General features: G+C 47.1%; 1 protein-coding gene across 2 annotated transcripts in view; it reads left to right on the top strand.

Annotated features, from left to right (window-relative positions):
* Positions 1–12,818, top strand: part of LOC124002240 (1-phosphatidylinositol 4,5-bisphosphate phosphodiesterase beta-1-like) — a 35,614-nt gene that overhangs the window by 15,583 nt on the left and 7,213 nt on the right. The window contains exons 15-31 of one of the 2 annotated variants that reach the window (XM_046309606.1): positions 164–237; positions 368–467; positions 813–897; positions 1,574–1,698; positions 1,800–1,954; positions 2,093–2,257; positions 2,529–2,628; positions 5,416–5,520; positions 5,723–5,835; positions 5,994–6,132; positions 6,291–6,344; positions 6,446–6,662; positions 6,963–7,122; positions 7,191–7,267; positions 7,387–7,476; positions 7,712–7,769; positions 7,927–8,013. In XM_046309606.1, the coding sequence (XP_046165562.1) occupies positions 164–237; positions 368–467; positions 813–897; positions 1,574–1,698; positions 1,800–1,954; positions 2,093–2,257; positions 2,529–2,628; positions 5,416–5,520; positions 5,723–5,835; positions 5,994–6,132; positions 6,291–6,344; positions 6,446–6,662; positions 6,963–7,122; positions 7,191–7,267; positions 7,387–7,476; positions 7,712–7,769; positions 7,927–8,013 (1,904 nt within the window). Of the gene's footprint in view, positions 1–163; positions 238–367; positions 468–812; positions 898–1,573; positions 1,699–1,799; positions 1,955–2,092; positions 2,258–2,528; positions 2,629–5,415; positions 5,521–5,722; positions 5,836–5,993; positions 6,133–6,290; positions 6,345–6,445; positions 6,663–6,962; positions 7,123–7,190; positions 7,268–7,386; positions 7,477–7,711; positions 7,770–7,926; positions 8,014–12,818 lie in introns of those variants that run through there. The other variant, XM_046309607.1, reaches the window with a different exon arrangement.

Raw genomic sequence — 12,818 nt, 5'->3', positions numbered from 1 at the left:
GCAAGTGTGCTCTAATGCATAAACATTATGATAATAATAATAATCATGTTCACCATCTTCATCACTATCACAGCTGGTGAGGCTCTCTAGAAGCTTTTTATGAGAGATGACAACAACAACAAAAACACTTTTAAAGTATATGAAAATGTAAACATTCTTTCAGGAGAAATAGAGGCTGAAGACGATGACGATGACGATGATGATGATGACGATGACTGTAAGAAGACATCAGATGAGGTGAGTTCAGTAGCTTGTACTCTCCTACCGTGGTTACTTGGTTACCCTTTAACACTGCTGATGTATATTAGAGGGGAGTGTCAGGGTTAGGGTAACATGGCTGCCTGTTATGTGATGACTTTGTCTCCAGGGGACAGCAGAGGAGCGGGAGGCTGTAGCCACAGAGGAGATGTCCACTCTGGTCAACTACGTCCAGCCCACCAAGTTTAACTCCTTCGAGGCGTCCAAAAGTATGCTGGCTCACTGCATATACACTGAGTATACCAAACATTAGGAACACATTCACATGGAACACATGTTGGACCATGTTGATTGTGTTGTCTTGCCCACTCACCCTCAATTGTCAAAAGGCTTAAAATCCTTCTTTAACCTGTCTCCTCCTCTCCATCTACACTGATTTGAAGTGGATTTAACAAGTGACATCAGGAGGGGTTAATGCTTTCACCTGGATTCAATTGGTCAGTCAATGTCATGGAAAGAGCAGGTGTTCTTAATGTTTTGTATTCTCAGTGTAAACACACATATGAGCGCATAAACACACAAATGCATAATAAACCATTATGTTCTTTCCCCAGAGGTTAATCGTAGCTATCAAATGTCATCATTTGTGGAGACTAAAGCTCTGGAGCACCTCACGAAGTCGCCCGTGGAGTTTGTGGAGTATCCTTAAGATTCAGCTACCCTCTAAATAACCCCAACAATAACCCGAAACCCTAACTCTTCTTCAGTATTAGTTTGTAGTGTGGTTGATTACTTCCCTCCTAAGGGTTTGCTTTGCTCTCTATTGTAGCTAATTCCATTGAAGATTAGCAGCAGTTAAGTCTCATCAATGCAGTTGACTAATATACAGGCCCTACTCTACACTCTTAGAAAAAGGGTCCCAAAAGGGTTCTGTGGCTGTTCCCATAGGAGGACCCCTTTTGGGTTCCATGTAGAACCCCTATGTGGAAAGGCTTCTACATGGGAACCAAAAAGTTCCTATCTGGAACCAAAATGGGTTCTTCAAAGGGTTCTTCTAGGGAACAGTCAAATAACCCTTGTTGGTTCTAAGATCAATCAATCAATCAAATGTATTTATAAAGCCCTTTTTACATCTGCCGATGTCACAAAGTGCTATACAGAACCCCACCCTAAAACCCCAAACAGCAAGCAATTCAGACGTAGAAGCACAGTGGCTAGGAAAAACTCCCTAGAAAGGCAGGAATCTAGGAAAAAACCTAGAGAGGTACCAGGCTCTGAGGGGTGGCCAGTCCTCTTCTGGCTGTGCCGGGTGGAGTGTTCTAGGAAGAGTGTTCTTACTGTAATGTAATGTCATGTCTTTAACATGTCCTCTCAGATATAACAAGCAGCAGTTGAGTCGTATCTACCCTAAAGGCACTAGGGTGGACTCTTCCAACTACATGCCACAACTCTTCTGGAACGCTGGCTGCCAGCTGGTGGCACTCAACTTCCAAACTATAGGTGAGGCCTGCATACTTGACCTGTGACCCCTGACTTCTCTTAACCTCTGACCTCCCCATGACCTCTGTCTCTCTCTCTTTCTTTATCCCTCTCTCTCTCAGATCTGTCTATGCAGTTGAACCTGGGCATGTATGAGTACAATGGGAAGAGTGGCTACAGACTGAAACCAGAGTTCATGAGACGACCAGACAAACACTTTGACCCGTTCGCTGAGAGCACTGTGGACGGCATTGTGGCTAACACAGTCAAGGTCAAGGTAGAAGTTACAGAATACTTGAACCATAACCATAACCCAACCAATACACTGTCTGTCAAGGTTTACCAGTTACTGTAGTTTAGACTAAAGTGTGGATATAAGATTAGCACATTTAATCTGAGCGTCTCTCTCCTACAGATAATATCAGGCCAGTTTCTGAGCGACAAGAAGGTAGGTGTGTACGTAGAGCTCGACATGTTTGGTCTTCCTGTGGACACCAGGAGAAAAGCCCTGAAGACCAAGACATCCCAAAGCAACGCTATCAACCCTGTCTGGGACGAGGACCCAATCATCTTCAAGAAGGTGAGACAACAGTATGACCGACTGGGTTCGAACTCAGGTCCCCTAAATGCCATAAGACTGGACTGTGTTAGCCCTCTGAGCTAAAGCCTAGGCATTAGCTCAGAGAGCTAACTCAAATCTTCAGGATTCAGGCAAACTGTATAATCATAGGTAGCATATAATATCGAAGTGTAACAGTTTAACTGTGTAAAACTGTATTATTTTAACTGTATAACTGTGTATAATATTAAAGTATATCAATGTTTGACTGTGTCTAATTGTGTTTTTGTAGGTAGTTCTCCCGACATTGGCCTCTCTGAGGATTGCTGCTTTTGAGGAAGGAGGAAAGTTCATAGGTCACCGTATTATCCCTGTGCCAGCCATACGGCCCGGTAAATCAAATCAAATCAAATGTATTTTATTTGTCACATGCACATGGTTAGCAGATGTTAATGCGAGTGTAGCGAAATGATTGTGCTTCTAGTTCCGACCATGCAGTAATATCGAACAAGTAATCTAACAATTTCACAACAACTAAATCAAATAAAATAAAATCAAATGTATTTATATAGCCCTTCGTACATCAGCTGATATCTCAAAGTGCTGTACAGAAACCCAGCCTAAAACCCCAAACAGCAAGCAATGCAGGTGTAGAAGCACGGTGGCTAGGAAAAACTCCCTAGAAAGGCCAAAACCTAGGAAGAAACCTAGAGAGGAACCAGGCTATGTGGGGTGGCCAGTCCTCTTCTGGCTGTGCCAGGTGGAGATTATAACAGAACATGGCCAAGATGTTCAAATGTTCATAAATGACCAGCATGGTCAAATAATAATAATCACAGGCAGAACAGTTGAAACTGGCCAGGTGGACTGGGGACAGCAAGGAGTCATCCTTGGTCCTAGGGTTCAGGTCCTCCGACAGAGAGAAAGAAAGAGAGAAAGAGAGAATTAGAGCGAGCATACTTAAATTCACACAGGACACCGGATAGGACAGGAGAAGTACTCCAGATATAACAAACTGACCCTAGCCCCCCAACACATAAACTACTGCAGCATAAATACTGGAGGCTGAGACAGGAGGGGTCAGGAGACACTGTGGCCCCATCCGATGACACCCCCGGACAGGGCCAAACAGGAAGGATAGGAAGGAACTACCTTATACACACACAAGTGTAAAGGAATGAACAAGAATATGTACATAAAAATATATGGATGAGCGATGGCCGAACAGCATAGGCAAGATGCAGTAGATGGTATAGAGTACAGTATATACATATGAGATGAGTAATTTAGGGTATGTAAACATGATATAAAGTGGCATTGTTTAAAGTGGCTAGTGACACATTTATTACATCCAATTTTCCATTATTAAAGTGGCTAAGGATGAGTCAGTGTGTTAGCAGCAGCCACGCAATGTTAGTGAATGCTGTTCAACAGTCTGATGGCCTTGAGATAGAAGCTGTTTTTTAGTCTCAGTCCCGCTTTGATGCACCTGTACTGACCTCGCCTTCTGGATGATAGTGGGGTGAACAGGCAGTGGCTCGGGTGGTTGTTGTCCTTGATGATCTTTTTGGCCTTCCTGTGACATCGGGTGGTGTAGGTGTCCTGGAGGGCAGGTAGTTTGCCCCCGGTGATGCGTTGTGCAGACCTCACTACCCTCTGGAGAGGCTTAAGGTTGTGGGTGGAGCAGTTGCCATACCAGGCCGTGATACAGCACGACAGGATGCTCTCGATTGTGCATCTGTAAAAGTTTGTGAGTGCTTTTGGTGACAAGCCGAATTTCTTCAGCCTCCTGAGGTTGAAGAGGCACTGCTGCACCTTCTTCACCACGCTGTCTGTGCGGGTGGACAATTTCAGTTTGTTCGTGATGTGTACGCCGAGGAACCTAATTAAAACTTTCCACCTTCTCTACTACTGTCCCGTCGATGTGGATAGTAGGGTGCTCCCTCTGCTGTGTCCTGAAGTCCACGATCATATCCTTTGTTTTGTTGATATTGAGTGTGAGGTTATTTTCCTGACACCACACTCCGAGGGCCCTCACCTCCTCCCTGTAGGCTGTCTTGTCGTTGTTGGTGTTGGAATCGGCTAAACTTTGAACATTGAGATATGAAATAAATGATAGAGACGAAGCCTTGACTAAAAAGAATCTGTAGCGACCCAGAAGGCTTTGGAATGTGTTTGATGGAGGAGAGGAGAGCGATGTGTTGATATAGGAAAGACCGATAGATATCTGTGGATTAGGTGAAGGAGGGGTTGAGGTCAGGAGGTGGGGCGTGAGGTCAGTTCCCCTTTTGGGAGTAATCAGGGCTAGTATCTGGTTACCTTCTTTCTCTTGGGCATAAACTAAGGATGGAGAGAGGGAGTGTCTTAAGTAGGATGTATATAACTGTGATGTCTGAAATGTTTGCTGTCTGATTACAGCTGTACAGAACCTTTGGGAATGATTCAACTTGGTTACAGCTGAGTTATTTACTCTGAAAAATAAGAACCCAACATTGGTAATCAAGCCTACCACTGTAGTGTCGTCTGCAAACTTGATGATTGAGTTGGAGGCGTGGATGGCCACGCAGTCATGGGTGAACAAGGGGTACAGGAGAGGGCTGAGAACGCACGCCTGTGGGGCCCCAGTGTTGAGAATCAGCAGGGGGTGGAAATGTTATTTTCTACCCTCACCACCTGGGGGCGGCCCGTCAGGAAGTCCAGGACCCAGTTGCACAGGGCGGGGTCAAGACCCAGGGTCTTGAGCTTAATGATGAGTTTGGAGGGTACTATGATGTTAAATGCTGAGTTGTAGTCGATGAACAGCATTCTTACATAGGTATTCCTCTTGTCAAGATGGGTTAGTGCAGTGTGCAGTGTGATTGCGATTGCATCGTCTTTGGACCTATTGGGGCGGTAAGCAAATTGGAGTGGGTCTAGGGTGTCAGGTGGGGTGGAGGTGATATAGTCCTTCACTAGACTCTCAAAGCACTTCATGATGACGGAAGTGAGTGCTACCGGGCGATAGTCGTTTAGCTCAGTTACCTTAGCTTTCTTGGGAACAGGAACAACATTATATTTACCTGTAAACAGTAAGCACTGTTTCTGCAAATAGTTTTGTGTTTCTTTCTCTCTGTAGTCCTTATTGTCCTCTGTTTTCCTCTCCTGTCCTCAGGTTATTAACTATGTTCTGTCTGTCTCAGGTTATCGCTACATTGGCTTGAGGAATGAGAAGAACCAGTCTCTGATTCTGCCTGCTGTGTTTGTCTACATCGAAGTGAAGGATTATGTCCCAGACACCTTTGCAGGTAGGTCTGGTGTACGACAATGCCTATTAGACCTGGAGGTCTCTGTATAAGCTTAGTACCAGCTTAGTCATTAGTGGTAAGGAACGCGTGCATGTGTGGCAGTAATATCTGGCCTCAGAGAAGTGGTCTTTTTCTTCAGCTTGCCCACATTGCATCAAGGCTAATCCCTAATGTGTGTGTGTGCGTGTGTTTGTGTGTGTAGATGTGATCGAGGCGCTGTCTAACCCCATCCGGTATGTGAATCTCCTGGAGCAGCGGTCCCAGCAGCTGGCTGCTCTCACCCTAGAGGAAGGGGAGGAGGAGACCAGCAAAGAGGTTTGTGGTCAAACTAGAGTTTTGTGGTCAAAAGAGGGTTATGGACAGTAAAAATGGGTTCTCATTGATACACATGCATTTAGAAATACTGTTACATTCTTGTTTTTCCTGGTTTTGATTGTAATGTTAAATGTTGTTGATGCTTTTGTGTTATAAAGGTTGAGGCTAATGCTGATCAGCCAGGGCCCGCTGAGCCAAAAGCAAACCTACGAACTGCTCCTCTGGAGAACGGTCTCAGCCCCAGCCCTACCGTCACACCCAGGACTCCTACTAACACACCTCAGCCTGCAGCCACAGGTAACCTTGGACTTCTGACTCCTGGCCAACCAACTTCTATCTGCCAAAGTCACACCCAAGACTGCTACAATGTCACCGCAGATGTATTGACATTAATTCATTTTCCCATTTAAATGGTGTGCCGCCAAACAATAATAGTGTTTTTGTTGTCTTTTCAGAACCAGCCAAACCAGCGTTGAAGACTGAAGACATGGTGCAGAGCGTTCTGATAGGTCAGAGGGATCAGGGGGCGCGATTGTGTGTGGTCAGTATAAGACAGTGTGGCTGTGGTGTGTAGTCTATGTGCTCAACTGTGTGGTCTCTGACGGTTCAGATATGGAGGCGGCCACACTAGAGGAGCTCAGGCAACAGAAACTGATCATGCGGGAGCAGAAAAGACACTACAGGGAGATGAAGGATGTGGTGAAGAGACACCAGAAGAAGACTTTGGAGATGGTGAAGGAACATACCACCAAATACAACCAGGCTAAGAACCAACACACACGCAGACACAACGCTCTACTGAAGACTAAGCAACATGGTAAGACAAGGTAGGTAGGGTGGAGGGGGGTTGGGGGAGTGAGGTAGAGTGTTGCATTGTGTGTGTATGTGTGCGTTGTCCCTAACCCTGACTCATGTCCCTCGTGTGTGTGTGTGTGTGTGTGTGTGTGTGTGTGTGTGTGTGTGTGTGTGTGTGTGTGTGTGTGTGTGTGTGTGTGTGTGTGTGTGTGTGTGTGTGTGTGTGTGTGTGTGTGTGTGTGTGTGTGTGTGTGTGTGTGTGTGTGTGTGTGTGTGTGTGTGTGTGTGTGTGTGTGTGCGTGCGCGCACGCGTGTGCATGTATGTGTTGTAGAAGTTTGACGCCCGGAGGGGAGGCTGAACTGAAGCAGTTTGATGAGGAGGGAGAGGACCAACTGGGGGAGCTGAGAGAACAACAACAGCAACAGCTACTGGAGCTGAGGCAGGAACAATACTACAGCGAGAAATACCTCAAAAGAGAACATATCAAACAGGTAACACACACACACACACACATAATACATTATATAACTGTACATTCTAATACTCACCACTATTGCAGCTGATGGAGAAACTGACTACGGTGACTGAGGAAAGCCAGAACAACCAGATGAAGAAATTAAAAGACATCTGTGACAAGTGAGTTTGACATGACTGTGAGACGTCAGTTTAACAGAGACGTAAAGTGAGTGTATTATAAAGACATAATTGTAAACAATTCTATAAAATATCTCATTTGTGATGCTCCACCGTTGTAGAGAAAAGAAAGACCTGAAAAAGAAAATGGAAAAGAGGAGAACAGAGAAAATCAAAGAAGCAATGACGAAAGAGAAGCACTTGGCTGAAGAGTAAGAGGGAACTCTGTGTGTGTGTGTGTGTGTGTGTGTGTGTGTGTGTGTGTGTGTGTGTGTGTGTGTGTGTGTGTGTGTGTGTGTGTGTGTGTGTGTGTGTGTGTGTGTGTGTGTGTGTGTGTGTGTGTGTGTGTGTGTGTGTGTGTGTGTGTGTGTGTGTGTGTGTGTGTGTGTGTGACAGAGAGATAGAAATGCAGCCTGTGTATGATTGTATTTCTTCTTCTGTTGTCAGGGAGAAGTTGGAGATCAACAAATCATATGTGAATGAAGTGGTACAGAACATCAAGAGGGTGAGGATGAAAGGGTTTGGGGACAGACATCACCCAAAACTCTTGTTGGTGAATCATCTGTGTGCCGTCAAGTACTGTTATTTTTCTGAGAAGTGATAGCGATTCCAGGATCGAGTGGTCCAATCACTGAAGGTAACATCTCTGTTCTCTGCTCTAGCTGGAGGACGCCCAGTCAAAACGTCAAGAGAGACTGGTGGAGCAGCACAAAGGCATCCAGCAGCAGATTCTGGATGAAAAACCAAAGGTGACAGCCCAACTAACCCATGACCTCTAACCTTTAATCCCGTAGCCCTTATTTATGTATTTATTTAACCTTTATTTAACCAGGTAGGCCAGTTGAGGACAAGTTCTCATCTACAACTGCGACCTGGTCAAGATAAAGCAAAGCAGTGTGACAAAAACAACACAGAGTCACACATGGGATAAACAATCGGACAGTCAATAACACAATGGAAAAATCTGAATACAGTGTGTGCAAATTAAGTAGGGAGGTAAAGGCAATAAATAGGCCAATAGTGGCGAAGTAATTACAATTTAGCAATTTACACTGGAGTGATAGATGTGCAGATGAGGATATGCAAGTACAAATACTGGTGTGCAAAAAAGCAGAAAAGCAAAAACAAATATGGGGATGAATTAGGTAGTTGGTTGGATGGGCTATTCACAGATGGGCTGTGTACAGCTGCAGTGATTGGTAAACTGCTCTGACAGCTGATGCTTAAATTTAGTGAGGGAGATAGAAGTCTCCAACTCCAGTGATTTTTGCAATTTGTTCCAGTCATTGGCAGCAGAGAACTGAAAGGAAAGGCGGCCAAAAGAGGTGTTGGTTTTGGGGGTGACCAGTGAGATATACCTGCTGGAACGTGTGCTACAGGTGGGTGTTGATATGGTGACCAGTGAGGTGAGATAAGGCGGAGCTTTACCTAGCAAAGATTTATAGATGACCTGGAGCCAGTGGGTTTGGCGACGAATATGTAGCGAGGACCAGCCAACGAGAGCATACAGGTCGTAGTGATGGGTAGTATATGGGGCTTTGGTGACAAAACGGATGACACTGTGATAGACTGCATCCAATTTGCTGAATAGAGTGTTGGAGGCTATTTTGTAAATGATATCGCCAAAGTCAAGGATCGGTAGGATGGTCAGTTTTACAAGGGTATGTTCGGCAGCATGAGTGAAGGAGGCTTTGTTGTGAAATAGGAAGCCGAGTCTAGATTTAACTTTGTGTCAGGACCCGGTTACGAACCCAACTGAGCCACGAATAGTCGGCAGAACCCAGAAGATGAGGCAGACACAGCAGTACTTGAGACGGTGTATTTAATGAAGTAAAAAGTGAAGTTCTTCAGGAAAACATGTAACTCCACAACCTCAAAAGGAATCCTACAAGAACAAAGGTAATCCTCCAAGACAAAAAAGGTAAATCCACAAGGTGGAAGGTAAAGCACAAAAAGACTCAAAAATACTCAAAAAAACCAAACAAACAAAACAGAATTCCACAAGAGAGTCCACCGGGATCAACAAGAGTTCTCAGAGTACTAGGGCTGGGTGCTAACATACAAACACATAGCAAAGAACAGAGGAAAACAAAGGGTTTAAATACAATCAGGGGAAACGAGGCACAGGTGCAAATAATAATGGGGATCAAGGGAAAACAAAAGGTCAAAAGGCACAATGGGGGCATCTAGTGACCAAAAACCGGAGCAACCCTGGCCAAATCCTGACAGAATCCCCCCCCTAGGAACGGCTCCTGACGTTCCTACCAGCTCTCTCAGGGTGGAGGGCCCTGAACTGACGAATGAGGTCAGGGTCCAGTATGTCTTTGGCAGGAACCCAGGAGCGCTCCTTGGGACCGTAGCCTGCCCAGTCCACCAGATACTGCCAGGACCGCTGCACCCGGCGGGAATCCAGTATCCGATGGACGGTATAAGCCGGCTGGCCTCCAATGACACGAGGCGGAGGGGGAGGTCTGTCTGCCGGGACAAGGGGAGAAAAAACAACAGGTTTTAATAAGGAAATGTGAAACGTGGGATTAATCTTAAGGGATCTGGGTAAGTGTAGGCGATAAGAAACTGGGTTAACTCTCCTGGCAACCTTAAAGGGACCGATGTATTTTTGGGACAGCATGCGAGACTCCACCCGTAGTGGTAAGTCTCTTGTGGAGAGCCAGACTCTCTGGCCGGGGCGCAGGGTAGGCCCGGGACGGCGACGTCTGTTGGCTTGTTGTTGGTACCTCTGTGAGGAACGCATAAGATTAAGACGGTTCTTCCTCCACATAAGCCGACAGCGTCTGACGAACTTCAAGGCTGAAGGCACTCTGACTTCTGCCTCCTGGTCCGGGAACAATTGAGGGGCATAGCCAAACTGACACTCATGCGGGGACATACCAGTGGAGGAGGAGCGCAAAGTGTTGTGCGCGTATTCGGCCCAAACAATGAAGGACGACCATGTGGACGGGTTGTTACGAGTCATACATCGGAGGGTGGTTTCCAGCTCTTGATTCATCCTCTCAGTTTGGCCGTTGGACTCCGGATGGTACCCTGAAGATAGACTGGCAGAAGCCCCCATGAGTTGGCAGAAGGCCTTCCAAAACCTAGAGGCGAACTGGGGACCTCTGTCAGAAACCATATCTTGAGGAATGCCGAAGACTCGGAACACATGATTAATTACCAACTCAGCCGTTTCCTTGGCAGAAGGTAACTTAGTCAGAGGGACGAACCTGGCCGCCTTTGAAAACCTGTCGATAATGACTAGGATAGTAGTATTGCCATGGGATGGAGGAAGGCCAGTAATGAAGTCCAACGAGATATGGGACCAGGGTCTGTGGGGAATAGGTAAAGGGTGAAGGAGTCCTTGCGGGCGGAGGTGAGAAGATTTGCCCTAGCAGCACACGGGTCCAGGCATTGACGAAAGTGGCAACGTCTTCTCTTATGGTAGGCCACCAGAACTTACGCTGGATGAACTCCAAGGTGCGACCTACGCCCGGGTGACAGGTGAGGCGAGAGGAGTGCCCCCACAGAAGGACCTGAGTCCGCACTGCCTTGGGGACAAACAACCGATTGGCAGGACCTCCTTTCGGGTCCGGTTCAATAGCTTGAGCTCGTCTCACGGTATCCTCAACTTGCCACGAGATCGGAGCCACGATCTTAGCAGCAGGAAGGACAGGCATGTCCGTGTCATCTCGAATGGCAGGAGCGTAGACTCGGGACAGGGCATCCGGTTTGAGATTCTTCGACCCGGGCCGATAGGTGAGGATAAACTGGAATCGATTGAAGAAAAGAGACCATCTAGCTTGTCTAGAGTTCAACCGCTTCGCCTGCTGGATATACTCCAGATTTTTGTGGTCCGTAAGCACTTGAAACGGGTGAGAAGCCCCCTCGAGCCAGTGTCTCCATTCCTTCAATGCCATCTTAACCGCTAGGAGTTCACGATCCCCCACATCGTAGTTCCTCTCAGCCGGGGTAAGCCGGTGTGAGAAGAAAGCGCACGGATGAAGCTTCTTGTCTTCACCCCTCTGAGACAGGACAGCTCCAACACCAACCTCTGAGGCGTCTACCTCCACCACAAACGGTTCATCCGTAGTCGGTAGTATCAGGATGGGAGCAGAGAGGACGCGCTGCTTGAGTCCTTAGAAGGCCGTATCAGCTTCTCTTCCCCACAAAAACCTTGCATTGCCACCCTTGGTTAAAGCTGAGAGAGGGGCTGCCACCAAGCTGAAGTTCTTGATGAACTTGCGGTAAAAGTTAGTGAAGCCCAGGAAACGCTGAACTTCCTTAACGGATTTGGGGGTGGGCCAATCCGCTACCGCCCCTACCTTCCTGGGGTCCATTTGGACTCGACCGGGTTCCACTACAAATCCCAGGAATTGTACTCGGGATGAATGGAATTCACATTTTTCCGGCTTAATGTACAGATGGCTGTCTAGGAGGCGTTTGAGTACTTGTCTGACATGCTTAGTGTGTTCTTGAAGAGAGCTCGAAAAGATGAGGATGTCATCCAAGTAAACGAACACAAATATGTTAAGCATATCCCTAAGCACATCGTTTATGAGCGCTTGGAACACCGCTGGGGCGTTGGTCAGGCCGAAGGGCATCACCAGGTATTCATAGTGACCAGTAGGCGTGTTGAAAGCGGTCTTCCACTCGTCACCAGGTCTGATCCGCACAAGATGGTATGCGTTCCGCAGGTCAAGCTTAGTGAAAAGTGCTTCCTGGAGCAGCTCAAAGGCTGTGGCCATAAGGGGTAGCGGATAACGGTTACGGATGGTTATGGCATTGAGTCCCCGGTAGTCGATGCAAGGACGTAATCCACCGTCTTTCTTGGCCACAAAGAAAAACCCTGCTCCTGCCGGGGAGGTGGATGGACGCATGAGGCCTGCTTCCAGAGCGTCCTTGATGTAGGTATCCATAGCAGCTCGTTCGGGTGGAGATAGGGAAAAGATCCGACCCCTGGGAGGGCAAGTGCCCGGAAACAGTTCGATGGGGCAATCATAAGGTCTATGGGGTGGTAGCATGGTGGCCCTCTGTTTGCTAAATACCAGTTTGAGGTCATGGTAACACTCGGGAACTCGGGTCAGGTCGATGGATTCTAAGGACTCGGGAGTAGAACTCGGGAAATTCGGGAAAATACAAGTAGCTTGGCACGTAGGACCCCACTGCTTGATAGTGCCCACAGACCAGTCGATGTGAGGGTTATGGCTGTGAAGCCAGGGATATCCAAGGACGAGAGGGAACTCGGAACAGGAGATCAAATGAAAGTTCATCAATTCCTGGTGTTGTGAAACTGAAAGTCGCAAGGAGGTAGTGACATGAGTGACAAGTCCAGATCCCAAAGGGCTTCCATCCAATGTAGTAACCCTCATGGGGTCACTTAGAGGTTCAGAGGGAATGCCATTCTCCTTCGCCCAGACACCATCCATGAAATTACCTGCGGCTCCAGAGTCTACCAAGTCTTGAAGGTGAAGCTTGTGGTTGTCCCAGGAAAGGGTGACTGGAATGAGCAGACGGGAGTTGGACGGATGGGAGGAGGTTATGTTTCCCGTTACAGTTCCCC

This window comes from Oncorhynchus gorbuscha, linkage group LG17 (assembly GCF_021184085.1).
Source record: "Oncorhynchus gorbuscha isolate QuinsamMale2020 ecotype Even-year linkage group LG17, OgorEven_v1.0, whole genome shotgun sequence".
In the NCBI taxonomy this organism is placed as follows: Eukaryota; Metazoa; Chordata; class Actinopteri; order Salmoniformes; family Salmonidae; genus Oncorhynchus; species Oncorhynchus gorbuscha.
The sequence above is the reverse complement of the archived record's forward strand: the minus strand, read 5'-3'. Positions and strand labels throughout refer to the sequence as shown.